We start from the raw sequence: 15,000 nt of genomic DNA on the forward strand, positions 1-15,000 counted from the left end.
AAAAAAAAGTTACTTATTAAAATTTGTTGTGTTTTTCGGTGGGAGGGAGACCGTCTAATTTTTATTGTCATCAGAATAAAACTCTCCACAGGTAGCATTATTTATGGTTTTGAGGGGGTTGCTATTTAAACAACAACAAACTAATGTGTGTGGCACAACTTTTGATTTGGATATATACTGTTGAGGTTATGAGACTGCTCTGAACCATTGTAGTCTAAACTACTATTTTTTTTTAACATTACCACCAGATATGCTTTTAAAATAAACCATCTGTTTTAAAATAGACTTCTTTTGATCCTTGCCGGTGCACAGCCAGTCACCGYTTGGAGGTAGGAAGCTCAGGGAATGCAGAGAGGTGTGAAATATCTGGGCGTCATTACGCAACCTAACACAAATCTAATTACCAATTGCCAGGAATAGTAAACTATACTTAAGACTCTCYGTCTTCTCCTGGTTCGGCTGCATCTCCGAGACTTCCTACCCCGTGCTTGGGCATCCCCCGGGGCAGCGGCAGCACTGACCGGGGTCGTGGCGGGCTGCGGGCTCCCGCCCCCGGATATCTGCCGGCACCCGGGCTTTCCCTCGCTGCGCCTCTCTTTTGCTCCGGTRGGAAATCCACAACTCCAGAGCAAAATCCACCAAGACTTGAAGGAGGTGAGGGCGAGTTGTAGTGCGTGTGTCAAATCGAGCGGCACCAATGGGAGAGAAGTGGGTCCAGCTGCCTTACCCACTATTAATTACTATTACTATTAATTAATATTAATTCCCCATGTGGCTTAATAGTCAACAAACTTACAGGGCTTATGGCACCATCTGTGCTGGCGTAGTGTGGCAGAGGTACTGCAGTGCCAAAAGACTGCTAATAAGAGTTGGATTTTTTGTTTTCTTGTTTGTTTTCCTTTGTTTTTCCTCCTTAAGCGTGTAGCTTTTTACTGACTGGAAGAGAYTGGCTGGACTCAAAGCCAGTGGAAAAGTATGCAAGGCTGTACTTCAGAAAGCACACATTACCAGTAAAAACTTGCACTGCATATTGCCTGTAGCATATACATAGATACAAAACAGGCAATTATGCTAAATCTAGGCGACAGAGAAGATAACTTTAGTTTTGCAGAACTATTCCCAGGACCAAAGTATGCTGAGATAAAGCATCAGCTAAGACAATGCTCAGCTGATAAAAGCCTTGAAAATTGTTGACCTCTTACAAGAAAGGTCTGAATACTTACAGTCTAACAATACCATTACCCTTGCTAAATACTTAGGAGAAACTAAAACAAAGCTCCTATGTGATCTGTAGTTACATGCAGAAATAGACTACTGTGTCTGGTAGAACTCATTTCACACTTAGCARTATAGGTTATTAATCTAATAACTCAGCCTTTTACCCACCAGAAGTATAACTGAATCTCMTAGCTTCATTACTCTTACAGTTTTATTGTTTGCATGTATTTGAAATTAAAAGACAAACTGAAATGTAGGAAAGTCCATACATACTTAAGAAAAATATTCTTTATTGTGAGGGTGACTGAGCAATGTACCAGGTTGCCCAGAGGGGTTGTGGAGTCTCCATCCTTGAAGATATTCAAAACTCAACTGGACACGGTCCTGGGCAGCCTGCTCTAGGCCACCCTGCTTGGGCAGAGAGATTGGACTAGACGATCTGCGGAGGTCCCTGCCAACCCCAACTATTCTATTATTCTGCTKACTCCATGTTTCATATACTATGGAAGATTCATGGTGTAACTTAAAAATGGAATTTTAGATGACCTCTGCTGTAAGTATAGATATTGCCTCAAAAAGCACCTATAAAAAGCAGTTTGCCTCAGAATTCTTGTAAAGTAACTATTTAAGTAAAAAAAGTGTACATCTCAGCTCTTGGCTGAAGTACTCTGTCAAAAAGTTTATCTTTTGCAACATCATCAGTAAAACAAGCTATCTAGCAAACCTGTGTGACATTCATACTTACTTAATTGGTCTTATGTATTTAATCAGAGTGCAATACTTAGCTTCTGTTACATCTGACAATGGATATACACCTTGAAATGTGTCCCTCTGTTAGCCTGTGCCYGATCACACACACCAATCAACTTACAGGTAGAAGTGCTGTCTAAAATAAGGCAGTAAGTTTTCTCCTTGAATTTGAAATGCAGTGTCTTCCAAGGTATTTTTAGGTGGATGTGAAAAGSAAGTGAATGAAAATTGAATGTACACATTTTTTTAAAACCCTGCCTTACAAACAGAATATAAATCTTGTCATGCTAGAAATATGTACCTAAAATTGTAACATCTGAACAAACACATGCAAACTTATTTGTTACCTAAAGAAGGAAAGTACTTGGCTATAAAGCAAAGGATTAAGATGAGAGTGCTTATTGTTATAACTACAAGGTGCTTTTTAAAAAGYGTATGCAGCAAGCTCTGCAGTCAATACTAAAAAATGTTTAAGTTACTTTCTTGTGTTAGTATGATTGCAATGGCACATGCACTTCTGGGCACTRCATCAAGAAATAAAACTTCTAAGAACAGGGCATCGGTGCAGTTGTTTGAGTGCAAGCAAATGGTTAGAGGCATGCTAGGAACAGCATGCTTCAGTTGAAATTCAGCTCTCATCAATCATCTTCTTTCTCTTCAGAAGGTACTTAGGAGTTTTACTGGCCTGGCCAACAATTTGCAAAATCACTGGTCAATCCATGCAGCTCAGCTGGAATGTTACTCTGAATTTGCATTAATTCCGGTAATCTTACTTATAGATGGTRTACCACATATATTGTCAAGTCTATGTAAAATATTGATTTTTCTATAGACTGTAGCATTTGCCTTAAAATGTTCAAAGGACAGTTTAAATTCAAAGGAAATCAGGCAGCCAAAATTTTTGAACTAGTTTTGAGTTCAAGGCTGATACAGAACACCCAGTACGTGTTTCTGTGAGTCAGTCAAAAACAACCTGTTGGGCTGTTCACAATTTCTTCCACGTTCTGATAAAACATTACTGAGAAAGATTAAGGAGAAACATGATTTCAAAACTATTAAAGACATGTTCAAATTGCCAGTGAAAGTATCATGTCTAAACAAAGTATTCAGATACAATGTAATATGGTTCTTTATTTTTTTAAAATCCAATTTGTAAAGGTCCCTTTTTAAACAAAACAAGAACAAAAAAATAAACACAATTCAGAGGGCTTATCTCATTACCATTTTCTTCCTCACTCTTCATTTACCATTTACAAAGCAGTAGCTTATATTATTAGTGCTCATATAGTGCACTTACATGAAGTTTGATTTGTGTATTAAGCTTTAAATACAATGTATTTTCTGTGAGCACAGCCCAAACAGTACACAGCATTACATTTTCAAAGCATATGTTTTTAAAAAAAGGACAATAAATGTATATCTAAGACAGTCCAACTCAAATATTTCGACTTGGCAAATTCTATAACAAGTAACAGCAATTTAAAACTGCGTACAAAGCAGAACAGTGCGAACATGCCTCCAGTCTGTGAGCTATGGTAAAATATCAAGCATACATATAAAGAAGAGAAGCAAAATAAAAATGCCACAAATTCAGAACTAACCTGAGGCACACCCAATTGCAATTGAACAAGGCAACCCACTTTCCCACTCTATAACGCAAAGAGCCCAGCAACAATAATAAGCACTTCTATGCTACAGAAAGTGAAACATTAACTTTTTCAATTTTTGCCTTTGCATTTTTAAACAACTTGTTCAGAAAATTAAAAGGTGAACATCTAATTATACAGAATAAATGTACAAATTAGAAAGTCTGAGAAGCTCCATAAGATTGCCACTTTTCAAACCTTGCATAGTGATAGCTGGCATTGATATTGCTACCATAGCTTCAGCAGAAGATATGAAAAAGGAAAATCTTTACTTCAAAGGGATGCACATATGTAACATACAACTCATTTTCTTCACAAAACTCAGTTAATTGCTTTAGTAAAAGGGAGAATAGTTCTAAAAAAGGAAAGATAGTGTTCATAAGCTTAGAAATAAAAAAAAAAATACAAAACCAGAACATTCCATAAAAAAAAGAAAGTAATGAACATTCCATCATAACAGCACCTATTTTAYCACTAAATAAGCCCCATACATGCAACAAACTACAACTATTGTATAAGGCTGTCAAATTAAAGGTTTACTTTTTATATAAACACAGTGTAAAAATAGCARTAAGTTGCAATCTTAAAATTTAATGCTATGTGGGGATTCTGTCCCCCTAGATTCATTTGGTAGCAATTTCAGTATGCATTTGACATAAAGGTCATTGATCTAGGAACCATGATACAAATACATTGTGCCTAAGACAGTATTATCATATTTCTGTTCAACTTTAACAGAATTGGAATGCTCAACAACACTACTAAGTTCAGGGATGCTCTCAGCAGTATCCCCAAAACCGTGATAGTGTCCATAGTGCAAAGTATCTCCAAGGTCTTCCACCCACGAGGGTCGGTTAGATACACAGCTGCTCGGGCTTCCATTCAGATGCAGAGATCCACACATATCAGTGGAACTATTCATGGCTTTTTCTGGTTCCTCAGTGCCATTACTGGTATGAATTCGATGCCTACTGGGAGAGGTTATTCCAGGAATTATGCCATTAGGTGTTAATGTTAAACATTCTTCATGCTTGGTATCCATTCCACTGAGCTGTTGTGCTGCGGTGATGTCCAAATGTCCATTGATGGCACATCCATTTGTCAGTGCATTCAATATGGAGCTACTGCTATTCATATCTGCATTAAGAAATACACCTGTCACCAAAAATTAAGAATCAATCAAAATACATCAAAATGTCTGCACTACACTCCACTTACTTTAAAAATGCTTCCATACACAGCTTTGAAAATAAATCTACTCGTTCTTTATTCATAACAATATGGGTAGTTCAAAGTAATGAAATCTGATCAGTAAGCTTGAAGCATAGATTCTAATGTTGAAAGTGTAACTATCTGTCTACATTCAATGTGTAAATATACCCCTATTAATCTTTCCAAAGACAATGAAACTTTTCAGCAAGTATTTTATTTAACTGCATGAAATAATTGTAGGGTAGCAAACAACATTTTGGGCATTTTGAAAAGTGGAATAAAAGACATCTTTCCCTCTAAACTGTAATGCCCACTTGGGATGAAAAATTGTACATATAGAGGAACTTAGTATCTGTGAGAAGATGAAGGGTTCTTTTTATATTTCAGACATAACTAAACTGTGGCTTTTTTTCCTTTCTCGTGGTAACTCTCAGAGTACAGTATACACTGAAACAGGCCAAATAAACAAATGTTTATACTGGGGTGCTATTATAAAATAGGTTTCAAATTTCCTTTACTCAGAAAGTATTTCAATTTATCTAGCAGTCTGCTAGATAAGATATTAAGCAGAAAAAAACAGGTTTATATTTAATGGTAAGTTTATAATATCTGTACAATCCACATGCAAAATGCCATATACAATAGCAACAGCAGAGTGCACAGAAGACTTAAAAAGATTAGTAGCAGGAAACAAAATGCTAAAAATGTGCATGCAAAAAACACTGACAACTCTTTTAAAGCAAATTTTCTTTTGAATTTAGTAATTATTACAATATTTTTATTTCCATAAACAGATTTCATCAGTATGTCTTAAGGGTATGTTCTTGCAGTGGTACTCAAAAGTACTAGCACAAAAAACAGATGATAGATTCTGCTTTAAAAATACCTACTAGTAAAGGACATCTAAAATTTACATCTACATTGATTAAGATTAGTAAGGCAAATGTAGAAACTAGAGACCTATGTGGTGGCATTTAGGTTTTACATTCTGCTATTATCTCTGGATATATGCACATATGTTTATATATATGTGAAAGCATAAACCTATGTGCAAAATAGGATTGATTTACTGTTCTATTTCCAACTCAAGCAGTGAATAAGTCTGTTGCTGATGTGCCACATTTATAAAACCTGGGTTCCTGTTTAAGTGACACATAATGAGTACCACTGTTGGACAAGGAATCAAAAGTTCTGGTTTTCTGTGAGTCCTTTGCATGGATATAGTTTGAGATACGGATTATAATACTGATACTTCACATACAGTAATATGCAATGCCAAAAACATATCAGTTTAGAAACTGTGGATGTACTTACTAGAGTTTCTGGTTTCATCCCTACATTAGAGCAACCACATCAATTCAACTCACTAAGCATGGATTTTTATTGAAAGGGAAAAAAAAAAACCCAAACCCATCAGGACATCAAACCTACTATTTTAGTGATGAAAATGTACAGAAAGAATTTCATATAGTGTTTATTAATTGAAAAGTGCAAAATTTTAGCTATTTAAAAATAAGTTCTTATTAAGTTGGCTTTTCCAAACAATTTTAATAAAAATGGCACTACTGTTAGTTAATATGTGAAAGTAGGTAATGAATAGCTCTAGTGATAATTACAGAATATTATTATTTTTTAAAAATTAGCACCTATAGTAATAGAATATTTTATGAAAGACAATCATTTTTCCATAAACACTTGGTAATTATCACTGGAAAATATCACAATCTACTTTTAAAGCACTGAATATATATATATATATGTATGTATGTATGTATATATATTTATTCCTAATATATTAAAATATCTATTCATTATCATTCCCTTTGGTGAATCTGACCTGTGGTACAAAGCATAAACATTTTTATCACAGAACAAATTAAAGTAAGAAATTCACTTCAAAATGTAATAATGCACTATCATAGCAACTCCAYGCCTTTACCTACCAAGGGCATGAAGAAGCTGACCCAAAACAGTTTTCATCAAAATTCTATACACACCCTGGGGTTACCAGATTGAGCATCTTGATTGAGCAGCCCTTWAAAAACTTCAAGCATTAATATTCACTAATACTACTAACATTATGACTGTTTCATGAAGAGCAGTACAAAATTCACACACTGCTTTTCAAGGTGCTTTAGTTCCAAATATCAGTTTTAAGACCTGCAATATCCAATRTTTTATTTGCATAAAACAAAAACAGAAGTTGTTCACAGCAGGATCCTGCACTTAAATTGTTGTGTCTGAACAAATTTTGAACACATGTATGTCTAGACTACTCTTCATAGCATTTGTTGAACTAATTTCAATAGAGTTTAGTTGTAACATACATTATTTGCAAAGCTATGTAAGTACTAGGATGTTTCCCTATTAAATCTTCTTAGTAGCAATTAAATCYATTTAATGGAAATGAAATCAATCATTTAAATTATTCCTGAATTTCCTTTAACCTGAAATCATAGCAACTGAAAACAAGGCACAACATAAATACAAGCCTCAGGTTAAAAGTGAAACAACCATAGTGGATTTCTATTTATCTGAGAACTACAAATAAGCCTTCTCCTTTACTGTTACAGTATTTTGAATGAAATAGCTAATTTTAGGTAACTACTAAACTCCCAAATAATGGGTGTTACAGCAATACAATAGCTTTCAAGACTCTAGACAACAATGTGCAAAAATGAAGGATTAAGTTTTATGCTTAAATTAAAAATAAAATGCATATTTATTCTTGCAACAACAAGGAGTTTGCATTGCAGAAACAGTGTATATTTCAATTTCTTTTGGTCCAACAGAACTATTCTCATGCTGTTTCGTGTCTTCAACCATTTGAATGTTGTTGCAGTTAACAGGAAACTGTCCACTCCCACCTGATACAACAGCAAACTCTCTATCAACGTGCATATTGTCAGCATCATCCTCAACTCCTCCATTCATCACTGGTATCAAGCCATCAGAGCTATAAGCTGGTTAAAAAAAAAAAGTTTACATTTAGTCCATTTAATCACTGATGCACACTTGAAAATTCAGCCAAACAAAAAAGTACTTCTGTTACTATAACAAAAGCTTTCTACAAAGAAACAGATTTTTCAGTTCTGAAAGCTTCAAAGATACCTATATTTGAGATTATTTGAGATTCTGAATGAAGGAATAAGAGTAAATAGTTGCACATTCATTTTTTTATCCCCCAAGATGGAGAAAAAATACCAATTTATCTATCAGACTTTGCACTTGTCTACCAAGCTAATATTAGTCTGATGTACTATGAGAATGAATAAAGGGTAATTTAAATTATCTACATGTAGCCTTTATAGCTAGCACATCTAAAAAATAAAAGCAGTTTCTATCTCAGAAAGCATCTACATTATCAGTCCAGACTGCTCCCTCTTTCACTCCAGGTYCCTGTTCCTTATATGGCCCCCTCCATCCATACTAGACTGCTCCAGGGACCTCCTCAAGACAGACCTCTCCTCAGATGAAAACTGAYGAATGGTTATGCTGCTATGGGAACTGCTCTAATAAGCAAGATGACTTGGTTTCACTAGCTCTTGTACCCTCCACCCAAGGCACTCCTCCAGTACCAAGCCAGCAGACCCTACATTGTCTCACACTGATGTTGACACACCTTCCTACACACCACACAYAGACTTAACATCATTCTATACAGATCTACTTTGGTAGGCTGTAAGACAGAGCTCTCATTAGCTGGGGCAGAGCAGAAATAAACTACTTGTTTTTAAGGAACGTTAAGCAATTGCTAAAGTGTTTCAGAACCAAAGAAATTACACAGGGCTTAAAGGAGACCATGGCCTTCATATCAAGGGCTTCAAACTACCCCTCAGCCAGGACAGGAAAGGCAGTTTTCCTAGCTGCCTACAGGAATATGGAACTGCAAGGGTACACTTGAGCAATGCACCCCTATCCCTACCCCACCAAGAACACCTAAAAGTGGCCCTGTTAGGCCCATGATTACTGGTATGGTCACCTGCTGCTTATAGCAACTAAGTATTGTATGCAGCATGTACAGGACACTGCAAAAACTTTGGTGGCAAGGGCCATGAACTAGAAACTAAGATTAGGACTGCCACACATATACCTGTGTGGTTAGTCCAKTCTGTAGCTGGCTAACAGTGAGTCTGCCTAGTGTGCATCACCATTGTATGTGACCATGTTCACCACCCTCCATCAACCAGTCCAGGAAGCAAGGRAAAATTCCCAGACTACTTAACACTTCCACATTTAAAGTAGAAAATATTTGGCATACATTTTAAATGTTGCCTTGCAACAATAGTAGCTACTGATTTTARTTGTGCTTCAGTTCAGCTTCACCCTCTGGAGCTCAACTTTGTATTACATCAGAAAAGAGTAACTAGTTTGTATCACARTATATTCTGTATTGATGTTAGGTGTTTTTGAGGCAATTTTTTTTTAAAACGCTATGCACCTACGTAAAAGCACATATACATGTGTGCACATGTAAACAGAWCTACCTGTAAGCAACCCTCCTCCCCTTGTTCAGCCATTCCAGGATAAAAGGTGAAGCACAGCAACTCTACTGCCTCCAGTCTCATTGTGAGGGGCCTATACTGTGCCTACTGACAATATCAGTCACTAGGAGCTTTTTTCAAAGCAGGTTTTTTTCTAAGCAGTGGTTGTTCTGATCTGGGGCAAGGCCAACAAAATCCCACCCTTTCCAGCAAATACTGGTTACCTGCACTCTCTCCACCTTTATCTCCTGTGCTGCTGTGTAACTAGCCTTTAAAGTAGAGGACAATATACCAGCGTGGTTTTAAAAAACACATTATTACAAAATATGGCATGTTTTCTMTAAAAGCTAAGTAAGGACAAATATGTAGTGATGATTTCCCATAACTCACCTTTGYTGTTTACAAAGCGTCTCAAAAACAGTGACTTATTCTTACTCCAGTAGATTTTTTTGCACGGACATGATAGATATTACTGATGCCTTTGAGGTCAGACACAGATCAGAAACTTTAGCTTGAACAGTTTGGAATAAACTCTTAATTACTGTAAAAATCTTCAAGCAAAGACAAGGCCTTTAGCTTTGTTTACAAAGGTCTTAAAAGTCCTATTGGTAAAAAAGCTCAAAAACTACCCACTTTGACTGGTTAGATAGCTTGCCCTTTGGCATCTCTGTAATTGCTTAGGAGACCACATTTACTTAAACATACTGTATTTGTTCGCTCCACCTAACTTTTCACTATTGTGGCTGTTTATGGTGAAGGTTAATATAGAAGCTAAGGATAGTTCATGGCAATATGTATCCTAAAAACAGCTAGCCCACTACCACACCTTATGTGTGGTACAGGTTTGGGGTAAATGGTATCTATTAAGTAGTTTGGAGTAATTTTCTGAAAACAAGGGTTACTGGTCATGAACTCAGAAGGAGTAACTCCTCAAAACAAAAGATGTGCATCTTTGACTTCAGTGTCTCCTGGTACAGGAACATGAGTTGCAGGTACTGAAGATCTCTTTCCTCGGCTCTGTTATGGGCACCTGTAGACTGCAAAAGGTTTCTTATTCTATCCAGCTACTTAAGTGCTTTATTCCTGAAAAGCACTTACAATTAAGTTTATAGGAACTGTTCTTCATCATGAAATTATTTACAGTTTAGACCAATTACATAAGGTGGTGAATCCTATTTTTGGTCAGCTATGGTTTTCACTATTATGACCTCTGAGATAGGTGAAATGTTCATTGAGTCATAAGCACCTGCATAATCAGTACTAAAGAAAATACTACTGAGTGTCAATATTGATGCGATTTATGTTGTCTGTGTCATATTTGCCAACATCATTTCACTCTATTTCCATTCTTGTATCTGGAACAAAGTACTGGTTGAACTCATTTTATTTGGCTCATTGAAACTCATTTCRGAACAAGAAGTGATCTGTTAGAACAACAAAAACTTTGACTGAAGAAAGCGTCCCTTTCCTGAGGCTGGAGTCAGGATGAAGAAATGAGAGGCCTGAGCACAGAATGCTTGATTCCTTTTAGTATGTTTACTGGGATGAGGCCCAGAAAGGGAGCAGTGAACATTATTCTCACACTATTCAAGGTGTTCACAAGATTTGAAAAGGATTTGTTACATAGCCACCAATAAATATCTGTGAAGCTGCACCATCTCATTATTGCCAGGAAAGAAAGAAATAGTATCTTCAGTCTGTTAAGACTGAATAGGAATCCTTAAGGTTCATTTTAGTTTGACAGTCTTACAATCCCTTAAAAGGGAGCTAATAATGCTGGAAACTTAAGATACGTTAACTTAACGTCACAGACATGACCATTCTTGACCGAGCCAGATTTCTTTCACTCATCTTACCTAGCAAACCCTTTTTGAACTAGGAGTTAATCATGATGTGGCAAATTACCACCAGAACATCCAGGCATCTTCGTGAATTAATGTAACATTATTTGGGTTAGACAAAACTGAGGAAAGAATAGAAGCCAATTCCAGCCCCTACTCTTCAGAACATTACTCCTGGCATCATGTAACCAGCACTCTGGAACTAGAAATTTAGGAACACATCAGGATGATGATAGGGAGAATCAGGAAGGATCTTGTGCACATATATACTTTTCAAAGGATGGAAAAACAATAATCACCTACTTGGTTTATTAATATGCAATTTAGATATGTAAGCACGTTTGTCAATAATACTCAACATCCACTCTGAACGGCTTTAAAATGTTTATTTTCTTTTCTCAACAACAGTATCACCCTTCCCCTTTTACCTCTGGGGTCTCACCTTCAGTTCTAGCCTTCTTTACTCCAGCAGACTCCATATCTTCAAAGGATCTCTTTCGACTTGTCCCACCACTGAATGGATTGGGACCTGCATTCTGATGAACCCCATTTAAGGTGCCATTGCTATAGAAACGATTCAGGTGACAATTCTGGAGGTTCAAGAGAAACTGGGCACATTCTTGGAAGCCCTGGGTATGTGCAAGGTCTGCTGCTGTCAGGCCACTGGCATTTCTCAAGCTGTACAATACAAAACACTGAATTACGCTCATTCATCAACCTAGCTTGGCTGCTGCTGCTGCTCTTACTGACTAACTATCTGTTGGTGATGAGAGAAAACATACACTTAGCAAATTTCCATTAAGGAATTAGTTATCAATCTTAGTTTTATAACTAACTTAACTTTTTGCACATATATCTGGCTTCTAAGCAAAATTTGGGAGACAATACACTTTCAAATAAAATCAATACACTACGTGCCTTTAAAAAAAGGCATCTTCCTATTTAAACTTCTCAAAATGCTTTATTCTAAAATAGTCTGAAGCATCTGATCTTTACACAAACTTCAGACTAATTTAAATCTTGAATTTTACCATCTTCTGCAGTTTATTTTGCAATCTATTTCTTTATCTTGAGTAAAAAATTAAATACTCAAAACAAACTTAACATGACTTGGCAATTGTCCATGGCATTCTGGTTTCTAAGGTAACAACAACATCACTATTCTTCCTAATAAAATATATACATATATAGAAAAAAAATAAAGATGCTATATTTAGTTATGCTTTGCTTATATTTTTTTCTGGTTTGTTTCTCATTTCAAAGTGTGTGACATCATAAATGCTGAGACTTGCTTTGTTATTTGACCCAAGACTTTTCCATCTAAAGGGAGAAATGGCACTGGATTTTGAATATTTTAATGTATCAAAGAAATTAAGAATTAAATCAGGTAGGACATTTACAGCTGTAGAGATTTATTTTGAAAGAGTGCTGTAACAGTTACACAACCATACAGKATGTCTGTGCTTAGAAACACAAACACTAACTTCATAAGGAAGTGCATAAAAGAACAGAGACAAGAGGGCTAGAAATGACAAAACTAGACTGTAAAGCAAAAGATGCCAAGAAATGAGGTTTTCTGTGTTTTTTCCTTTCCAGACAAATCTAGTCAGAAGACTGGATTTTTGTTTCTTGGCTTCAGTAGTTTAGACAAGCACATTACTGAAAATCCAGAAACAGACACGCTAACAGAGTAAGAGTTTAGAAGATTAATAGACCTGACTCTACTGTTGAAACTCACATGAAGTGCAGAACAAAATGCTCACTCCAGCTCACATGGAGAAAACAGAGAACAAAGATCTTTGCTTTCTGGAATACTGGAACTTAATTGCTATAAAAAGAACCTACAAAATCTTTATAAATTTACGGTTATAGCAAGACTAATTCTACAAATAGATACAGCTGGATTACATAAAATTTGGAAGGATAAGTAGAGATGCTACAGAATCAGAAAATTTATAAACCAGGGAAGACCAGTATAATTTAATTACATACTAGAATATTCCAAGTCATCACCTACTTGGACTACCAGTGAAAATCCAGAGTACAGCAAGAGACTGATCTAAAAAGTTTTAAAAACAAAACAAAACCCCGTAACACTGAAGAAACCACATTTATTCAGACAAAAGAAGTGAAAACTCAAGGTAAAGGTATTATTTTCAAAAGTATCTCTAAAGAGACTAGACTCTTTATATACTGTCTGCACCAGACACACAGAAGTAATGGAATTCACTAAAGCAAAGAATATTTTAAGTAAGACAGTAAGAGAAAGTTTCAGAGTGTAAGGTTAGGTAAGGTTGCTAAATCTCCGGAGGTTTTTCTTTCCTTTTTTTAAAGAACAGATCATAATTTCACAAATTTTCCAAACACAGCCAATCCTTTCTGGTGCTGAACTAGATAACATGTTGAAATCCTTTCTAATCTCTATTCAATGTTCTTTCGGCAGTTCTAATTTACTTTTGTAGAATACAGACATTAAACAATGCAACAGGAAACAAATAGAGATTTCAACATATTCTCGAACAAAGAGAACAGCTCAGTTTTCTCTAATCTGTTTTCAATTTGCTAGTCTGAAAGGATGGTGAAGAAAATCTAAATGAGCAAATGAAACTTATGCAAAGGTTAAAAAAGTACAATAATTTAAGCAATCATCAAGGAATAAATAATACTATTACTCAGCAAATGTTGTTGATCATTATCTCTGCTTTGAAGAGTGGACTGCAAGACAGACTACAGTTATTATACCATTTCCCCAAAGAAATGCTGAAATGAGTTGCTGGAGGCATTTGGAGATGTACAAATTAAGATGCAAGTGTGCAATACTGTGTGGACAAATTCTGGGAAGGGAAAATTATATTCCCAGGAAAAAAAAAAAGCTTTAAGTTAGTGTTTGTCAAATATTAAAATGCAATGAAGTTTAAAAAAAAAAGAAGTATTTTTATATTTCTGTCCATTTCTCCCTTCCTAAACAGCTTATTCTTAACCAGTGGACAAATATTCCCTTCCAGAAGAGTATTTTAAGAGAGTACCGTGGAGGTACTAAAAGGGCTAAAGCATACTGAATGTAACATTCTTGCTTCAGAGAGATTTGAAAGACATTTCTCAAAAATCTGAGTCTGAATTTAACTTATCAGTTCCAAGGGAATTTCCTGTATCAGGAAGTTAATAATTTGGGGGGGGGGGAGGGAGGAATGAGAGAAAAAGAAATACAAAGTTAAATAGAATAAAGGGAGATTAAAAGATCTAGATGAATATAGATGGTGAATTACTACTAAATGGAATACTGCTAAGTTCTGTCAGCTTTCTTTCAGAGTGAGTACTAATCAGAGTATCTTTTCACTATCCAGCTGTCAACTTCCATGAATTTAATAGAAGCTTAGGCTGTTCTGGGACTTCAAGCCTTTCAAATTTCAATGAAACTGCCTTCCATTCTAGCATAACTGGGATGGAGAAAAGGAGAGGTGGATAAACATAACACAACCTCCTAAGTCTCACTTCTCTAGAAAAACAGGCTAGAAAAATTTATTTAATTTAGTTGCTTTTTTCTAGTCCTTTCTAGGAGGAAAATCTGCCATTGAAACAGAAAATGGCAGTGAGAAATAGTCGTAACATACTACTTCATCATAACAACAGGCAAGTTATCCAAGAAAACTACAAACTCAATTAGCCACATACATAAAAGGCAACAAACAAAACCAAAAAAACCTCTAGCACATACTATGCAGTCTTGCTATACTGGCATAGCTTTTTTGATATAAATTCATTCAAAAATACTTCCAAAATGTTATTAAATAAATGAGAAATACTACCATCACTCTGAGGATTCTGAGTGAATGAACAGAAAAATACTCT

At 35.8% G+C, this 15,000-nt stretch overlaps 1 protein-coding gene across 2 annotated transcripts in view; it reads right to left on the reverse strand.

Annotated features, from left to right (window-relative positions):
* Positions 1-3,073: 3,073 nt before the first annotated feature.
* The window catches only part of ANKRD10 (ankyrin repeat domain 10), a 37,711-nt gene continuing 25,784 nt past the window's right edge, over positions 3,074-15,000 (reverse strand). The window contains exons 4-6 of one of the 2 annotated variants that reach the window (XM_085318141.1): positions 11,594-11,829; positions 7,694-7,789; positions 3,074-4,751 (exon numbers count right to left, since the gene is read on the reverse strand). In XM_085318141.1, coding sequence (XP_085174267.1) covers positions 4,285-4,751; positions 7,694-7,789; positions 11,594-11,829 — 799 coding nt within the window. In that variant the 3' untranslated portion in view covers positions 3,074-4,284. Of the gene's footprint in view, positions 4,770-7,693; positions 7,790-11,593; positions 11,830-15,000 lie in introns of both variants that reach the window. The other variant, XM_085318140.1, reaches the window with a different exon arrangement.

The sequence above is a fragment of the Rhea americana genome, unplaced genomic scaffold (assembly GCF_003343005.1).
Source record: "Rhea americana isolate MKP2758 unplaced genomic scaffold, rheAme1 scaffold_52, whole genome shotgun sequence".
In the NCBI taxonomy this organism is placed as follows: Eukaryota; Metazoa; Chordata; class Aves; order Rheiformes; family Rheidae; genus Rhea; species Rhea americana.